This window comes from Melanaphis sacchari, unplaced genomic scaffold (assembly GCF_002803265.2).
Source record: "Melanaphis sacchari strain LSU unplaced genomic scaffold, SCAv2.0 Contig77_pilon_pilon, whole genome shotgun sequence".
NCBI lineage: Eukaryota > Metazoa > Arthropoda > Insecta > Hemiptera > Aphididae > Melanaphis > Melanaphis sacchari.
The window spans coordinates 857,474-879,077 of NW_020271547.1; the positions used below are offsets into that span (position 1 = coordinate 857,474).

Below are 21,604 nucleotides of genomic sequence, written 5' to 3' on the forward strand. Positions count from 1 at the left end.
AATTTAGTATTATTGACAAACTTTTAAATTTATATTTGAAGAAAAATTAATTCGGGTATTAGTTTTTAAATTAGATAATATAAGCACTTTACAATATAAAAATATTTACAATATTCATATCTTATTTAAAAATTTAAATATCAAAAATATCTAAAGGTCAACGATTAAGCTCGGATAATTTTCTCACATTTAACTTTGATAATAGGTCAATTCACTCTGTTAACAGGCTATTGGTTTTACTGAATACTAATTTGTTATATTTTATCTTTATTATTTGTTTCATTTTCTGAATTTAAAAATATTATGTATATTTAAAGACGTCTATACTTTCAAATTTTTGAAATGTTTTGTACTATTTAAGAAGTGTTCTGTAGTGATATAAGCTCCTGTTTTTTAAACGAAAATCTTCCTTTTTTACTGTTAATTATTTAGTGGGTATTTTTTTTTTTTAATTTTGATGTACCTAATTTAAAATTCAATCGAGTATAGTTTCTCAGTTAAAATGTTTGTATTTAGGATAAAAATCTTTAAAAATTTAGTGTAAACATTAATTACTAATATAATATTATACTTGAACGATCCTTACAAATAGGTAGGTGAGCATGCTTGGCGAATCACGCTACTGTATATTTATGTTATTTAGCCGGTTATTGATTTATATCGTAGATGACCCGTATAACGATAATAATAAAAACATTAATTACCACTACGGTGTTTTAGGTAAAAATCTTGCCGTATTTTCTGTAGCGGAGACTCGGAGTCGCGATGGTCGCGTGACGACAGCAGTGACTCGCTGGTACTGTGGCTGAGCGTCGGGCGAAATGTGCGCGGTGAGCCGAGCACCGGAAAACGTATCCCGGACTAGCGTCGCTTTCGGCGTCGCGTCCCTGGCAATACTGCTGATCGGTTTTGTGACTGGTTCTTGGGTGACCACCAGGGAACCGTACAGGGTGCCGGGCACGGACGGTGCCTACACGGCCGCCGCGTTCCGGATCGGTTTGTGGAAGATTTGTCCAACCCTGAGGAAGGCGAATTCTACAATGAGTAAGTACCACGTGTTTTATATAGTTCAAAAACAATTTAGCACGTTGAAAAGTTTTTACTGGCCCCCCTAACTGCAACGAGTATTTCATAAAAATGAACTATTATATTGTCTTGATTTTCGAAGTTCAATTTACACATTCCTATATCTGATGTAGGTATATTGTATAACTGTTGTAATAAAAAATAGTTATTAAAGATAGAAAATTAATTATAATTATAAATGTCTTGTGATAACAATAAATTGATGACAGTATACGAAGAGTGTAATTGTACACCTCGAAAACAAGACACGTGATACGAAAACTCACTTGAGATTCGACTCCATCTAACACCGGCCCTGGAGGCATGCAAACGGGATGTACAATATTACGTCGCCGATAGTGTGTTCAACCGTCAGTAAAACGGTTCAGATTACTTTTTTTCTCATATCATATAGCGAATTTATAATTTATACATAAAATATGCGTTTCATTACACATTTTGTTGAAAACAAAACTTTTTTATTGTAGTGATTTTGTTTAGTTTATTAAGTTTTTTGTCAAGCACATCTCATATTTTTCATTTCATATTCAAAAACTTGATATACTTCTGAAACAATTTAACAAATATTGTATTAGTTGCATACAAGATAAGCATGCAAAATATGTTCTTTGCCGTTTTTGTTATTACAACATTACATTGCATCTATTTCTATACATTCATCAGTAAACATTGTATATAGGTAGTATGTTGATTTTGCATTGGGTATTTTATTTATCAACAGTTTCAGCAGACATTCTGCTCCGGAATCTGAGATAAAAATATCAAAAAACCAACGACCGTTGTTTAAAAATACGAAAGCAGTGTACATGATTTTATGATATAGAAAGCAATTTGATGTTTTCTTTTTTTTTTTAAACAACCTAGTGGGGTGTATTTCAAGTTGTATTTACTGAAAAAAATATCGTGTCACGCTTTTAGTACGTTTTTTTTTTATACATCTCGTTAGTTGTTCAGACTGATGACTGATTAATCAATTCTCCATTGGTGGAAACTTTGATGACAAGCACGATTTAAAATATTTATTATCTTATGTTATGATGACCAAACTTAGATTCAAGGCTATACTTAAAATATATTTTTGGGATGGGGGTTATATCCATAAATCCATGTAGTAGATTATAGTAGTTTTTTTTTTTTTTTGTTGGTAAGAACTTGTTGACAACTATGACAAAGTTAGTAATTTTTTGATACACACCATCCTTGCTGACCACTTCATATCTCGTAAACAAATTTGATTGCATTTTCTCATTGATAGAATATATGATAATGTGTAACAAATAATAATGTGATAATGTTTTTTTGTTGGTAATTTAACAATGAATGAGGCAGATTACGACTATTGCTGGAGAGGGTAGAATACGTTAGCCACATCATAACTTGTAACTATTGTTTTTGACATACTTATTTATTTTTTCATGTTAATAATGTCAGTTAACAATGTGTTCACTAAAGTTGATGTGAATTATTTAAAAATTAAGGTGCTGTTGTTGATAGTGCTCGAGAAAAATAAAAATACATTTATTTTGAAAAGTTAATAGAAGCCTAACTATAATAATATGCCTGTATGACAAAGTACATAAAATTATGTAAATTATTTATAAACTGCTAAAAAAAAAATAAAAGAATTGGAAAGTAGTTACTAATTAAATTTATACATTGGTTAATTATTAGTTATAACAATTATGTAATTATAATTGTGTAACTTCATAAATAGTATAAACTAGTTTTCAGTTTACAAATACATCTTATCTATATCGAAATGCAAATCACATAGGTATTTTTACTCGGGCGTAAAACGTTATTTCCGTTAAGTCCTAGGGCGGGCAAATAAAGCAGCTCTCAGTTTCGAGATTGCGGCGTTTCGTTTGGTTTTACGGTGTCTTTATATTTTCATCTTTTTATTTTATTTTATTTTTTAGAATTGTCCAAAGATACATTTTTATAAAGTTTTTGGTTCATTGTCTGAATCAATAAAGTTCTTTTACCGTACGATTGACTGTTTGATGAACGTAGTCGTAAGTTTTCCGACATGGAATATATATAGGTTCTCCATTGATCGCCGTATATTATCGTTGTATATATATTATGGTTGACCCGACGCGTCATTGTTATGTCTGGCCATATCGTTTTTCAACAATAAAGAAAACACACTGCACCACCATTCCGAATCTTATTCCTACGTTGACTGGGAAATGCTATGTAATATTATACTAGCACCAACGATGTACCAGATTATATAAGTTTCCTACTACGTTTATGCATTTGTTATTCAATTAGAATTTGAATTAATTAAACGCTGATTGTGAGTTGAGTACCAACTAGTTCAAAAGTTAAAGCCAAGTTAAGTGATTGGTTTTTTTTTTAACGTTTTAACTCAATTAGTTTGTACTTTTTTTTAATTTACTTGATAATAGCTATCTACTTATAAAACCCACTGTAACAATTTAGCTTTTCCCAGTTAACTTAATTTAGTCGATTTATTTAATAGCTCTTATTACTATAATTTACTGTATGTTATTAATATGTTACTGAATTATACTGAAAATATATATAAATATAAAAAAATAAATATTTAATCATTCTTTATATTATCCAATAGTTTTAAATTAATAACATGTCATAGCGTAAACAATTATAGCTTCTAGTGTGTAATTAGAAGGGTTAGAGAGATGTATTAACAGCAAAATATTTATTATTATTATTAAAACATTTTTGAAAGTTACACAATCATTTATGTCTGATCCAGATGTTCATAAAAGAAAAAAAGGAAATACAAATGATTTATTTTTATCCAAGTTAAGTTAATATTTTTAACATTGATTTAATTTAACTATCTAATTAAGTTAATTATTTTGATTAATTTGCCGATTGATACATGATAGTGAATCTTGTAAGATAATTCATGGTTGAAATTACGACCGTAAACAGTTCTTTTGTGTTCTTTAAGTTTATAATAAGACAAAATAGTATAATAAATATGTTTATTATTATTAATTAATTTATACATCGCTAATGTAACATAATGATATATTACACTTGTTATCGATTTAATACGATTTAATAAGGGTTAAAATAGTTAAAAGATTCAAATGCACCATTTTATCAAATCGTATTTTATGTATGTGAAATATTATGTTTATTATTTACGTATATTTAATAGTGAGACAGAGACCTATAAGTGGGGTATCGAAATGTTATTTTTACCCAAAGAATACAATAACAATATTTATGGTATAGTTATTATTATTGTGACTGAATATAATATTATAATAAGTATATTATATTTTGAAATATTACTTTGAAATCAACTGCAATGGTTTGAATTTGTATACGTTGCAATATCGCACCGTCAAAAGTATTTTTTGCCGACAATAGTCGAGTATACGTTTACGCGCGTATAATATTCAAAAACGTTATCAGAACGGTATAGTAATATTATATAATAATGGTATCTATCGCTGTGCAAGATATACATATATTGTGATGGTATAGTTGATACATAAGTTTTGGATATCAACAGCAGATTATTAATTCATATAATAAGTGCTCGTACGTATATATTTATCAGTTATTTGTAAGAAAATTCATGTATATAGATTACAGAGCGATTAGCTGAGCATGTTTACCACTATTTTTTAATTTACGAATAAATAACGAACCAATTAAAAATCCGATTTTTGCAATCTTATAGTATAACATATTTAATACGATAAATAATTTGATTTTTTTATGTTACGGTTTAAGTGTTGTTGACAAGACTCGAGATTAGTGTCAGTACAGAATACTATAAATAATTAATTTAATTTTTTTTATGTTGATATATATATATATATACATAGGTATTTTTAAATTCAAACGAATAGTTTCTAAATTATTGAATTGTACGCGTATGCATCAAATAATAATGATAAGAATCCGTGAAAATGGGCTTGGAGATATGGTTATTTTAAAATTATAGTAATTAATATTGATAAATTAGTTTTTTATGTCCATAAAAATTATTAGAATTTATAAGTGCTAGACTGAATATTATTTATATTTTTTTATTTGACTTAAAATCCTCATACTGTATAGTTTAATAACAAAGGAAATACTAGTTTGAATTTTGATGCATTAAATTTTAAATCATCAAACAAATTATACTTATGGTTAAAACAATGAGTTTAATTTGAAAAATAAGCTTATATTATCATGAAACAATACCTAAAACCACAGAATAATATATTCATCTAAAAATATAGTATTTAAGTTATAGCTAAAAATTCCAAAGATCAAAATTTAAATAAATGTAATAACGAAAGATTTAAAGTTAGTAATATAAATATATTAGTTATTATAATAACCAACTATAAGAGTTATTCTATTTGTAGAACTAACTAAAATATAAAGTAATGCAAGAAAATATCTCTCTTTTTTTAAAATGTTTAAGATAAAAAAATTACAATATTCAACGGATAACAGTATTTGTTCTTAAAATTTGTTAGTTTGTCAGTTTATCATTCTATATAAAATATATGTTTATGATATACGTGACTGTTGAGTACCATATTTGAGTACTTACACGGATTCAACTTAAGACTATAATTTTATTTATATTATACTACATGGTCTATAGTATTCTAAAAGCCGGTGAATAACTCCACTCACCTACGAATGTTAAACATAAAGTCCGTTACCGTTTAATGAACACATAAGCATTACAATAATGTTATTGTGATCATAAGTTTTAGTGAATATAATTGATCAATCGTTTGGATCTTAATTTCTGGTTTGAAATTTTATGTTAATATATAAAAAGTTGAGTCACTTATTTTTCATTTTATCGCCGTGAATAAAAATTCTTAATTGATTTTTTCATTTTTCTCATGACTGTGTTTTTGTTCATAACTTTTTTATTTGTGAAGTGTAAAGTCAAATAAATCGTACATTTGTTTTAAAGATAATATTTTAGATAATAACAGTTATGAAATAAAAGCGAACCCAAAGCACAAAAAACTAAAATTATTAACGTAACTTATATTAAAAATCGAAGTAAGGTTTCTGGTGTATTGTATCATTGATTGGGTCGTTGCAATACACATTTTAAATTCGATTAATTGATGATAAATAATTTCATATGAAAAATGGTTTTGAATTGTGACAGTGTGAAAAACTCTGTTTTAAAGAATATCTTAAAATATATTTATTTTACCTAATACTAATAAAATATTTTTATACTAGTAATAAAATAAATTGATTTTTTCGCGCTAGAATCTGAGTATATAATAGGTATATATAATCATAATATTTTATTATGTATTATTGGTATTGATTTTTAGGCACTGACAATATACAGTAAAAAGTGTAAACATTTTAAAATTAGTTTTTAACTTAGGAAACCATTTTTATCATAATTTATAGAAAATAAAAATATAAGTAGAAAATTTCAAATGCTTAAAAATAACTAAAAAATAGTAAAAATGTTTTGAAAATTTTATCAAGTTTAAAAAATACCGTTATAAATATTTGATATTTCTATTTTCATGATTTTTTTTTCAGTTGTCTTTATTATTCTGAAAAATATAAGAAATTCCATGTATAAACTAAATCTAATTTGTTAGCAGAAATCATCCTCAATATTGAAATATTTTTTCAGCCATAAAAAATATTTTAAGAGACTAATACAACACACACATATTATAAGACCAATACATCAATATCTACTAATCTAAAATATTAAATTTGTTGAAATTTTTCAAAGAAGAAATAATGTATATGATATAAAAATAATTAAATAACATTTCTGAGAAAATGTTTTGTTTTAAAAAAGTTACAACTCGTGTTTAATACGTTTGTAAAAGTTCTGGAGCGTTTGTTTTCTTTTCGGACCCGTTTTGTATGGACCGTATTCGATTATAGAATTCTATTTGTACTTTGCGCTATACTATTGCATTGGTTCTGTTTATCTCGTGTATGTTTGGTCTATTTTTTTTCCGTTGTTTTTGTTTTTGCAAAATCCAATACGTCTAATTACGTCTGTAGTTTGGACTCGATGTTTTTCTTGTGAGTTTAAATAGTATTAATGTCCTTACCACCAATATTTGTAACTATACGTAGTTCGGCATGTTGGACAGGTGATGGGTTTCAACTTTTTGGATATACATACAGAAAGAAAGAGAAAGTGATGGAAGAAAACACGAAACAAAATGGTATATCTGTTTCTTAATAAAATAATTTCGAGGAGATGAACGAAAGAAATTGCACTAAACTTTCAGTAAGATATTCTGCAAGTATTTATACATAAAATATGTGTTTGGAAAAATATTAGTCTTTTTTAATCAATATATGTTTATTTTGTGTATGCGAACGGAATTCTACTAAGTACGGTTTGCGTAGTAAGGTTCTCGGAAAAATAATAATCTATTGTAGCTGCAGAAGTGTGAAAATCAAACAAAATACTATTATACAAAATATACGTATGCCATAAAATATAATATAATATTATGTTTTCATCGGGTTCTTAGTGTAATAATAAAATTGTGATAACACGATGTATTATTTATGCAATTTTAGTACTTAATATAGTATTCAATTAGTTCATAATATAATTAAAATATTATGATGTTAGTGGGAATAAACCAAAAGCTTGCAAATTATAATAGTATTACGTAGATTATCGTTTAATTATAAATAATTTATTTTAGTTATAGTCAATTTTAATAATATAATATTGTATTACTTATTTAAATAAGAATCATTTTATATAAAAAGTGTTTTATTAATGGTAATTTAGAATATTTTAATTCACATTAATATAATATTTAAAAAATACCTTTTAAATATATTTGATATGTTTAATTTCTCAAGATAACTTAGTTTTTTATGATACAACTGAATAACATTTATAATTTTATTTTACAAAACATTTTAAGCATTTATGGATATTTTTAAATTTTGTTAATATTTGTATTTCTATTACATAGAAAATTTAAAAATATTATTCAAAACCTAATGAAGGTAAAAAATAAATAAAAATAATGACAGATGTGAGTGTTGAAATATGAAAATCATTTTAGATAAAATATTAGAAGTAGACAGCGTAGTAGAGAACAAAACCCGCTAATTACATCATTATTAATTTTTTTTTTATATATTATTTTCAATTATTATTTAAGCATCAGAAAATAAAATACCCAAAAATGTAATTAGCAACTTATTTAAAATTTTTAAAATTTGTAGTATTAGATAATTGTGTGACTAATCGTCGTACATTTTATCTTATTACTAAATATAATTATAAGTATGAATATAATATGTACAATATACATGTTAAAATAAACATTTAAAACTTTTGAATTACCCATAAAATGAATAAAAATGATTCATTTTACTGATTAGATAAATTTTCTATTAAAGAATTCTGTACAATATGCGTAAAAATGAAAATAAAGACGTGACTGCTTTGTAACGTTAAGCTATATTTTTATCATATTTTTTATTGCGAAAATATATTTTTGAGTTTTTTTTCATTTAAAATAATAATAATAATAATAAGAGCTTTGAGAAAAATATCTTAAAGTTTTTCAAAGCAATGCTTTTAAATCATTTTGCAAAATAACATAGTTTGTTTTCTTAGAACAAAAATAAAATTTGATTGTTATTTGTATTAAAAAATAAAGTATGGGTTATTGTTGTTGAGCGTATTTGACATCGGATTTTATAATTGTATTTTAATTTATGAGTAATCATAATTATTTTACGATAAAAAGCAATAACAATTGTAAAAATTCAATATATTGTATTATGTATATTATATATTATATATTTATTGCAGTCAAATTCATTTGAACATTTTGTTTATTAATTATTTTTATTCGTATGTTACTCGTTGATGACAAGATTGCATTACAAGTACCTACAATCAAATCAATAATTTATGATAAAAATAATAGAACTTATAAAAAAATAATAAGTTTGTCATAATATCTCATAAATCTAAGTATTTAAAAATATGATAGTTAAGTATAATACAAATTCAAAAAATCAGAATCTGAACGAATTATTAAATTATTTAAAGGAAAAATGTGGGCGAGCATGCTTGGTGAATCACTCTGTTCATATTATATTATATTGTGTGTTTTACAAACTTTGAAATGTATTTAACCGCAATAACCTGTATAGCCCTAATCATCATCGTTGCGCGAAAACGGATTTCCCATAGGAAACATATATGTATTTTGCTATAGTGTGTCCTACATGTATAGGTTAGGTACTCTTCAAGACATAGTGAAACGGTATCGCACCGCTCTTGTTCAAATTAAAGTTATCGACATATTCCTCGTATTATATTATGATATAAGACTACAATAAATGAGATATTGTTTTATGTTTGTGGAATGTAATTTTTTATGATTCTGCAACTTCTAAAAGAACGACTTCAAAGGTCTAAAGTTCAGGGCTTGCATTTGAAAAAAAAAAATATAATTTGTTTTACGTTATTTACAATTAAGCCGTTATATAAATTTTGAGTTTATCGTTATTCAAAATTCAAACGTTATTTAACTTTTGCGTTTATCGTTATTCAGAATTAAAACGTTATTTAACGTTATTGTGTTTATCGTTATTCAGAATTAAAATTTTTAATATATTTTATAAATTATAACTATTAAATAATTGAAAATTAATTATTTAATTTAATGAAATATTATAATTAACGTTTTGCGTTATGTTTTGTTTTGTGTAATTTAACTATTTATGTTTATCGTTTTCCGTTATAATTACGTTACAAATCTCAATCGTTTTTTGTCAAATATAACGTTATAATCATAACGTTATTATAACGTTTGCAAGCCTTGGTTTAAACTAATAAATAATACAATTGACGTTTATGAACAGGATACATATTCATATTTACATATACCTTTGCATAATATATACGTAATATACCGTTTTTGTGGCGGTACTCAGGTGTCTTGTGTTATATTATACATACTCGTTTTGTTTTTTAGTCAATCAGTGCCTTAATAACAATAATAAAAGTAATAGTAAAAATGTTTTGCATTTTACTAATACGACTCGCATTTTATTTATCAAAGACTTTTTGTATTTATTTAGTCTTGAGGTTATTATAAAATTAAAATAATGAGATATAATTTTTTTGTAGTAAAATAGATTGCCGATGATAATCAATTAAAAACAAATGCTGTTAAACGTACTGACTTAAACATTTTAAATTTTAATCAAGCATCTTATGATTTATAAGGTAATTAAATTACTATATTGATTAAAAATATAGGTACAATAAGTACAACTAATGGTTAAAAAATAAAAATAGATTAGCTTGAACTCTAGATATAGTTAAAATATTTAATATGTAAAAAGTAGTATTGTCGACAATCCAGATATTGAGTTATAATATTTTACGATGGCATATTGTTTTTGAAGTAAAAATCATAAAATTATTAATTTTTATTAAATAAATATATTTTTAATAAGTATTATAGAGTGTCTACGACTACTACGTAACAAATAGTAGAAAATAGTTTTTGTTAAAAAAAAAAAAAAATGAACATAACTTTAAACATTTTATATTTATTTTTTACTAGAGAACCCATATTATGAGTATATAAAATATTATTAATATATGTCTCACATAATTTTGAAAATATGAGCGCGTTATTTTTTTTGCAAAATACCTTGATATGAGAACTTGCTCTAGCTTTTTATGGTTGTAAAAACAAGGTCAAACATGAACACATTTATTATAATCGATTTAACGATTTTAATTTAGAGGTTTATGATAAATTTTCATATTGAAATTCTTATAATTTTATCAGATGTTATTTTATAAGTCATAACTAACTAGGGATTTTGCAATATTTATTAAAAGTTGATGCCGTGTTACATTACTTATATATTTGTATAGAGAGTTAAATTAATAGAAATGAAAGAGCTTATTAACTAATTTGGTAATAATATTAATTCTTATTAATAATAAAAAAAAAATAAAAAAATAATGTATTCCTATTACTCAGATTAAAATAAAAAATATTACATTGTTAGTTATTAAATATTTGTTTGTTATTTATTTGTTGCAACTTATATACTTTCACACACACACACACACACACATATATATATGGTATTGAAATTTAAATTTAATGATGTAAAGTTAATAAAAATTTGTCTGCATAAAATAGACTACTATTACATACTATGCTAGTTTTGTTTTTCATATAATACATTTATTATTTTTATTGGTTTTTCAAATTGGTATCTTGTACTTATAGTATAAATGTTTGCATTATAATTAATATGAAATTTATTTTTTAATTTCTACAATACACGAACAAAAATTTAAAAATACAATTAAAGTATAGGTAATTTGTTTACTTGAAATAAAAATCTATATAGTAAAAGAGTTAAATTTATATGGTATTTTCTATACTCTATACGGTTTACGACGAGGAATAGAACGTCGATAAAATATTGGAACTTAATTGACACAAATAGGTATACATAATATTGTTGTATTGAATCCGGCGAAAAAACCGCTGTTATGGTCGATACAAAGCTATCGTGGCTATGATGAATGCATTGTCTAATGATTAGGTACGCACGTATTGAAATTACCTTTGTGGTACCGTTTATAAAGGGTATTAAAACGTCCGATGTACTTGATACTGGAAACAGGAAAATTGAATGGGAAATGTCGTTTACTATGATAATAACAATAATAATTATATCATTATGATATAATGGCATTTAATATACATAGAAATAAACTTGTATCTGTTTTACATGTACAACTTATGAGTGTATAAGTGTACATGATATAAAATACATATTTTATGTATTAGCGCTAAGTCGATATGTATGATGATTTTGTATAATTTATTATTCTGTCTTATATCAATATTTGAACAAGGCCGTTGACTTATTGGTAGTAATCCTTTTAAATTTAATAAAACAAAATATGTAATACAACTTTATGGCTGTACCTGTTTGTCTTAAAGTTAATATATTCTATATGCCATGTACCGGCTTGTTAAATCATACAGCATTGCTTGGATTTCCAGAATAAGCTGATCAAAAATCTTGACTTCTTTATTCATGATTTTGGTCCAAATTGTTACTATATGTAAAGTCTAACCATATAATAGCCGTATATTTTAATTAACCTGCGAAAATTAGTCCATTAGTTGTGAGAATTTTTGTTTGTCATTGTAGATTTTTAGAGCACATGTTTCCATTTGTAGGACATGGTTTTGTTACTAAGAACCTGAATGTTCACCTATCCGAGAGCTAGCAACGCTGAATGGTGCTTGACTGCAGCCTTATTTAATGATTTTGCCCAACAAATACGTGATATTATGTCCCTGTTATTATATTACATTGGTACAGCACTACATTGTTCGCTCAGTTACCATGGATTATAGGCAATACTATGAAGAAGGTATACACCTACCATCCTTGCGAATTTATTCTTGCTTATGCTCCCCAATTATATTAACATGTCTCCATTTATCGTTTTGTTTCAAGTTAATTCTTGGATTTTGAAACATTTAAATTTGAATATACCGACCAAATTAAAAATATAAAATTTTGTTTGATATTTTTATTTCAAAACCAGTAAATTCGAATTCTAATAAGTTAATATTAGCTTAGTTAAAAAAAATAAAAAAAATAAATACTGTTTTTAATTGTATTAACAGTTTAAAAATGTGGCCAAAATAATGATAATATTTTATTTAAAATATTTTTTGCTCTTTTCTGTCAAGAGGTCTTGTACCACCTATAATATAAATATATCTTTATTTTTCACAACCATAATTTTATTCTTCACTTGAAATCATATGTCGTGATTTTTCAAAATAAACGCATTTTCACACACTAATTTCCATATTGTGTATGTGGTTTTTTTTTAATTATCACCGATTGCTATACTTCTATTACTTATTCCACTTTTCCTGTTAAGTCGAGAACTTAAATACTCCAAATTGTGGGACATCTATAATACGAGTAGAATACCGTTAAATTTACTGCTGCCTGTATAAGTCATATATAGACATTTACGTTGTTTATTAAAATTAATACCCAACTATTGCTTGGGTAGATAAATTAAACGTTCAAAATAAATCAGAATTTACTTTAATCATTAAATATGTGTCAGGAAAAATTTGTATTTTGTTTCTTCTTTGATTGATTTTTTGGCTCTTAAATATAATGTATAGAGTCTTAGAGCATATGTCAAAATAGAAATTGTAGTTTTGTGTATAATTTTAAAGTATGATTTCGACAGCGTATTGATGTGTTTTTTTTTGGTTGAACCACCACCTCAGGTTAAATGGTCCCCCCCCCCTCAAAAAAAAAAAATAACCTCGTCAATATTGAATGTATTTCAAACGAGAAAAATCCGACAGCAGACGTGGGAACAAATCATGCTTAACATTCGTGGTAAACGGACAAAATTATTACGACGAATTGTTAAAATTCGATTTAAAGTTTATTATTAATTCATACTCGAATAATGTCTTCAATATTCGCTCCGTTCCATTTACTATAGGTAGAATATGTTATACTTTATAAACTATAACAGTTAAAGAAAAAAAAAATAATAATAATAAATAAAAATTATCTTATGCAAAAATAATAATTTTATTAATGTATAAAATAAACATCATGATTTTTTTTTTAGTTGAATAACACCATATGCGTCTTATTTTATTTTGAATTTTGGTACTTAGTATACAAAATTGCACAGTATGACTGCTTTGAAAAATACGAGTTTACTGTTCAGTTACACACGTATACGCGTATTCATATAAGTTTCTCTATGTTTTGTTAAATGTATGAAATCCTAAGCATTTTTATTTTGTTTTAAGTATTAATCACGTGAAGTAATTCGTCATATTTTAGCCGAGCACGCACGACGTATAGTTTTAGTTGACAGAAATAAATTTTTAGATTGTGGTGGTTGTATAAAAATCATAATAAATCATAATAAAATAAATTGAATCCCGTATTTTCTCGGAAAAGCGCATTTATTTGTAACTGTACTGTGTAATAAATAATTCCGATATAAATATTTAACTTCTCGGGTTGACCGTCCGCAGCAATCATGGTCATACAGTGGAGGTTAACGCGGCGTGAAAGCTGTCACAGGACTAACGTGCTAGCTATTTTATTATTACATATTATCATTACCATCATCACTATCATTATTGCTGTAGCGACCGCTGACTTGTTGTGCATCCTACTTCGAATTTCACACACATAGTTTACTTACAACCGTTAAACCCATCCTCATAAATGATGCATGTGTATTGTGTATTTTATTATAGATGTGTGAGTGTGTTTAAGTCTGGAAAATTTCCTTCGTGGGTTTAGAAATACCTTTGTTTATGATCCAACGGTCAACTGCAGATAGGAGAAATGGTGTCGCGGTAAAAAGAGCGCGCGTTAAAAGAGCAAGGTCATTTGGTCGCCAGCAATTTAATCACGGTACATAAATATTTGAGCGCGATAACAATATGATACTGATATTGAAACTGCAGTTTCATAGTGTTGGTTAATCAGTTCGCTTCTGCCGTTTGGGATTTAACGCGTGTGAAGTGTGCTAAAATATATTATTAAATTAATTAAATTAAATTGTATTAATTATTTAATTAATATTATGGCGTTAATGTATGTATTAAATCAGAAAGATGAAAATTTATTAGTATACAATCATTTTATACATTAATGAAAAAAATATTTGGAAATGTAATGACATAAGAAATTAAATTGCCGTGGTCGTGTTCACACAAAAGAAGAAACGTCGTTAAATACATTGATTATACACATGTACCAGATATTATGAAAATGTAAATAATTTGTCAATGAAGAAAAAGGAGTTGCTAAAACTTCACAATTAACTACACATGTTGTTATTGGAGTAGTTACAGCTAAAGTATGTATTTATTTTATAATCAAAGAAATATTATTATAATATAATAATTTTTTTTTAAACTGTTTATACTAATATTAATATTGCTAGTCAACTACCACCAATCAACCAATTAAAACGTATAGTACAACGTACAAGAAAACAAATCAGTTCAGCATCACCTAATCTAGCACTTTATCTGATCTAAGTATTTCAGATGAATATAAAATGTCTGTAAGTGGTGAACCATTTTTATTATACGATAGTTTTGAGAAAAATGTTGATAATAAACGAATTTTATTGTTTTCAACTAAAAAATTTAGAACTATTACAGAATAGTTATTATTGGTTTGCCGATGGCACATTTTCATGCACTCCAAAATTATTTACTCAACTTTACACGATTCATAGCATTATAGATGCAAATGTGATACCATTAGTTTACGTTCTTTTGTCCGATAAATCCGAAGATACATATCGCTGAATGTTTGTTGCATTAAATTCGATTAAATCTAATCTTAATCCAAAACTTTTCATGTTAGATTTTAAAAAGGCCGCCATGAATGCTGTAGTACATGTTTACCCCAAAACACAGGTTAAGGGTTGTTTTTTCACTTGGGTCAATATTTTTGGCGTCATATCCAAAGTTTGAGACTTCAGAAAAAAATATTCAGAAAATCCAGAATTATCATTATGTTTACGTAAATTATTGGCTTTAGTTTATGTCCCAAAAAATAAAATTATTGAATCTTTTGAATTATTAATAAGTACAAATTTTTATGAAAAAATCAAAACTCATTAACTGAACTCTTAGATTATTTTGAAGATACGTTCATCGGTAGACTGAACAGAAGGGGTCATAGGAGACCTGCATTATTTGATGATTTGATGTTAGTATTTGGAATTGTTACGAATTAATCTAAAAAGACATTCCACGTATGAACAATGCAATAGATTCTATTTAATAGAAGGTTGGCATAACGGTTTTAATTTTATGTTGTATGCAGTTCACCCGTCCATATGGACATTTATTAATGTATTAAAAAAAGAAGATAATTTAAATAAATTCAAAGTCGAACAAGCAATGGCTGGATATTCAATTCTTAAAAAAAAAAAAAAATATAAAGATTCAGCTTTACGGATTAAAATTTTGGTATTGCATTTCGAAATTAAATCTATTGACGAATATTTAAGGGGCATTGCTGCAAATTTTTAGCTACGAATTTAGTATAATTATGACTATAATAATATATGATAATATTGACTTGATTGTATTTACATGTTGATTTACACTAATTTTGATTGTATTATAATTTATTTAAGATAGATTGTATTATAATTTGTTGTATTTTTTATAATAATTTTGTTTTATTGATCAGTAATTATATATTTACAATAACTTTTGTTGATTTTATAATAATTTGAAATTATGGTTTTATTACTTTACGCTCTTTTTGCTTACGCGATTAAATTGTTCGTGACAAAATGATTTCGCTCTTATGACGCGCGCTCATTTCACAGCGACCAAATGACGTGGAATCAGGAGAAGACTACTGGAAACATAGGAGAACATCAGGTTTTTGTTGATACCTTGTGTAGAAAATGTGTTAATAGTTCAGTGGCCAGTGGGTAATAAAGTATAATTATATGATTATTCAAATTAAACAAAATATAATGATACCCGTTTTAAATTTAAAATATTGATAAAAAAACCGAAAATAGAAATAGGTAATGTTCTTACCTAACTATTACTGTTTGAAATCGGGTGAATTCAATTCAATATTCAAAGTATAGATTAAAAATACTAAATGGTTTCTGCCAAACATAAATTTTTAGTATTATGCCTTCGTAAAATAAAGACAACAAAATACAATTGTATAGTATCATTAATATATCAACGAATATATACTTTTATCTATACTATTATAAAAAATACTGAAAACATGACGTAAAATTTACTTAAAAATGAATTAAAAATTTAAAACAATATTATACAAATTATTGAACGAGTAATATTTTTATTAAATGTAATATTAAAACTATATTTTTATATTATATTATATAAATAAAAATAAAATATAAAACTGTTAATATATTTTGCTTAGTACCTATATTACTACTTTTGTACATTTGAGACTTGTTCCAAAACTCAAAAGTATGATTACCATATAAAAATTATAAAATGTTTAATACATTAAATAAAAACGGAAGTCCACAGTAACGTTATCTGCGCGAAAAATAATTACATTTTTTTTTTTTTTTTGAACGGAACGAGAAGTTTTTTTCATCGAGGTTTTATTAAGACAAAAATAAATTCTGCAGATTTTTGCAATGGGATATTGAAAAAATATCGCAGAACAATGCAAAATCGATGACGAGGATAACTGAAAGAAAGATTTGCCTTTTGGGTCACAATGCTTGGTTCTATTTCATGAGATAAATGTATCACATGAGACAAGAGCCGTTTTAGATCAGTTTGCAGGTTGGGCTGTTTTAACATTTTTCTACTAGAGTTTAGATGATCCTTTAGAGTTTAGACACAACTTTTTCTTGAACCTAAAATATAATTGTGTGGAAGAATGATGGATGCACATAAAGAAATAAAAAAAAGTCACAGAGGACTTAAAAAAAGAAGCTGGTAATAAATTTTTATAAGCGGGTGAAATAGAAAAACGTGTTTTAGTGAGATTTCAAAAGTAAATCGAAGTGAAAAGTAATTTTTTGAAAAATAATCTTGGATAATTGATGAATAATCTTATGTAAAATGTTATAATTTTTTTTTTTTAAACAATCAAACCTTATTTTTGGGATATGTAGATATCGTATTATGAATATATATATATGATTCCTATATGTGATATTTTTATTCTATTTCTTTGGGGTTTTATAAAAACAAAATACTATCTTTGATAAATCAGTCCCATGTTAATAACTCTCTCTTTAATTGGTATTTTTCTTATATAGTTGACCGCAAAGTTGAGTTTACATAGGGTATATCTATAACTCTTATGCGATGTTGGTATATTGTAATACTTAGGGAGATGCAGTTTTGTTATTTCATTAAAAACATAATATTTAATTGATTTCAACATTGCATTACAATAATATATTATAAACTGTACTAATAACATTTTAATGTCGAATCAAAAATATTTTTTAAAAATGTGGAAACAATATACTTAATAAAATTAATAATAGTATACCTAAATAAAATAAAATAAAACAAAATTAAATTTTAACATTACTTACAAGTTATAATATTGTATTGCATGACAAGTAATTTTTTTAATTTTTTTTAGACTGACGGCTGTTAAAGCACAACAAATATTCTTATATGTGGAGAAACTTTTTCAACATTAGTAGTTTTGATTGAAGCGAATTAGAAGTGTAGTAGAATTCAGTTTATTGCTACTCAAATCTTCTGGAAATTTCTCCTTTGGCATTATTTTTTTATTCAAACTTTGAAAACCAGGAAAATGTCAACGAATTTAATATAAATGTATACTGGATAATTGAGTTAATTTAATTTTTATTTTATGCATAGAGTTCAATATTTTTTATAATATATTAAAGTTAAATTGAAAAAGAAATTATAAATTAACAGTTTTACGAAATACATCTTAAACTCACTTAGCAATGAATAGAAACATTTGAAAAAAAGATACAAATATAAATAGTTTTATTGTTCTAATAATAATAAAAATAATATATTGGCGAGCGTGAACTGACTACGTAGTGAGACTACCTTAAACTCGCCAAAGGTTTTTGCATTCGGATGTATTATAGACGTGCGCTTATTCTTCGTTTCTTTTTGTTATAATATTTTATTTAATCGATGGCTGTGCACAACGGTAGGGTGACTCTAAACAGCAGCGTAACGAAAATCTATACCGGGCGCCGGTGATTTATCATTGATGTCGGTTGTGAAGTGCCTCTTAAATAATGTACAACTTGTATTCAACTCGTATTATAATAATAGTATATATATATATATATTTGAGTTTGAAGAATATATTTTTCCGCTGCAACTTTTAGGTGTTATTAAAACTTGAGAAATCGCCCCTCATTACATTTGCACGGTATGAGAAAAATGTATACATTTGAGACGCGTGGTGGGATTCTGACGGTTTCGTCTATTCGCGCAAAGTTCTAGATGAAAATTATTTAGAAACTTACTTTCGTTTGATAACACCATTGGAGGCACCGCTGAAGTTCATATAAACCATTAAGATATACCCGAGTGTATTGTTGAGTGTCGATGATACACCTAGTCCAAGAAAAATACAATGTATAATATTATGACGTTTTGCGTATACCTGTAGAGCAACCAGAGTTTTATATATAAAAAAAAAGAGGGTCTAAAAACTAAAAATGTATTATTGTCATAAAATAAATTTGGTTTACATATTTGAATATAAAATCAATTAGAAGTACAAAATTAGAAGAACACGACTGATCATCATAATTCTATGGAAATTATATCTTCACCAAATAATTTACATTATCCCATCACTAAAAATTAAAACAGTAAAAAAAATAAAAAAAAATTGATTGATTTGAATTATACACACTGAAGATTCACCCGGAGTCCACTGCGATTGGAATATGTCTAGCTAGTGTCATAACCTGATGTGCCGTGTAGTCGGTTTTCCGCAGTTTGTTATATAATATATACATATAAAAGAAAAATCGTCTCCTTAAAGTCGTGTAATAACAGCCGTTTGTAGAATTTTAATTTTGTCGCGACTCGTGCGACTTGACTTGTATATAATGTACATTATATATTCGAGTGCGGATTGTAGCACGGAGGAATCCTGCCAATGGAATAAAGTCGGTCGGTGATTTATTGTGACGTTTGAAAAACGATGTTAAAGTGCTTGGTCATGTTCGGCAAATAAACATTCAAGATCATTACGAGTATAAAATAAAATGTATAAATTCATTGTCCCGGACAACTCGTCATCACAGCCACTGCAACGGTACGGATGAGACGTGGTGATATATTTTATATTATTGTTATTTAAAAATATATTCCCAAAAGATAAAAGTCGCTCATATTTTAAACGATTATTTTGATTAACATAAACGTTGACTAGTAATTTTCACTACACACGTCTCGATGCTAATAATCTTGTTTTTTTTTAAAATTTTTTTGCTGTATTTAGTTTTAAAAATAAAGTGGTTACGTATTATATGAGGTATATATTGAAATATAATAAAACAAAAATTAAACAATAAAAATAAGGTAGGAGCATTTTTTGATGGTTCATAATTTTTGACCCACCCGTTTAACTTTGAAAATAAAACATATTATTCAAATTACTTAATTAATTGTTTAAAAATATTTTTGATTTTTAGATGTTAAAAGGTTCTTTTGTTTTGTGTAATAAGTGAACTAGAGAAAATTATTTTTTGGAAAATTTATGAGAAGAGCTGAGAATTTTTATGTAAATTTATTCACTCATTTAACGTTTAGTTTATTTAGAAAAAAATAATTCTTACCCTACATTTTTACTATTATCCGTCCATATAACTATAGGTATAATATCTGTAAGTGTAATTTATTTATTTATTAAGATACAAGCCATACAAGTTTAAGTATACTACACAAGGTAACTTAATTATGACAATAAGTAGATTTTTAATAATATTTATTATAGTCTTAAACAAATATAAATACTTAATAATTAATAATTAACTTGAATTACATATTCACACATTAAGTAATTAATTCACTTATGAAATGTATCAAAAATTAATAATTAGTAATGAAAAAAGTCCAAATCAAATTCATTTCTTAATTTGAACATTCTTTCAGAAAGGTTATTTAATTATAAACTAGTTCGACGGGCTTAATATGAAAAGAGGGACATGTTTTGGTGTTACATTGAGATATGTGAAAAGGAGGAATAAGTTTTAAAAGTAGGAAACAAGTTATTGAGCCATTAACTAATTTTGAGAGAAAGAAAATGTCTGTATTTTTTTTAGAGTATATAAATGATTGAGATTGATATTGTTTTGAATATTATTTAAAGAATTATAATTATTTTTTTTTTTTTTATCAAATATATTATTTTTATAACTTATGTAACGAAAAATCTTTTTTGTACTAATAATAAATTATAATGATATAGTATGGAGTTATACACTTTATGCTATTTTAATATTTTCTTTTTCTTTTTGAACTTAAAATGTCTAAAAAACACATTCGCTAATGTTTATATATTACTATGCCTATATTGTTAATTTTTTGAAATATAAATGATTTTGTGTAAACATTTTGTACACACATTTACTCGTAATATACATATATATCGACAATTTGTCGCGGCTAGGTTATGCTCGAACATATGCTTCAAAGATAAATTATTCTAGCATTGTTTACATTGTTAATTATTGTCAAAGTAGTTTGCTGCATTATATTTATTTACGAAATTGAACTTTATGCAGCATGAATTTCTAATAAATATGTAATTATTACGTCACGTGTTTATGTTTAACCCGCAAAACGGCCATTTTTATTACGATACTTTTAGAGATCTTTAGTTTTTCAATAATTAATTTTCGTGCGCATAATGCATAGTACATTAAAAAAAGTTTTAAAACAAAATT

The 21,604-nt window shown here is 25.9% G+C and overlaps 1 protein-coding gene across 2 annotated transcripts in view; it reads left to right on the plus strand.

Annotated features, from left to right (window-relative positions):
* Window positions 1-21,604, plus strand: part of LOC112601391 — a 188,168-nt gene that overhangs the window by 23,809 nt on the left and 142,755 nt on the right. For both annotated transcript variants that reach the window (XM_025349011.1, XM_025349009.1), the window contains one exon: window positions 721-1,044. In XM_025349011.1, the coding sequence (XP_025204796.1) occupies window positions 822-1,044 (223 nt within the window). In that variant the 5' untranslated portion in view covers window positions 721-821. The remainder of the gene's footprint in view (window positions 1-720; window positions 1,045-21,604) is intronic.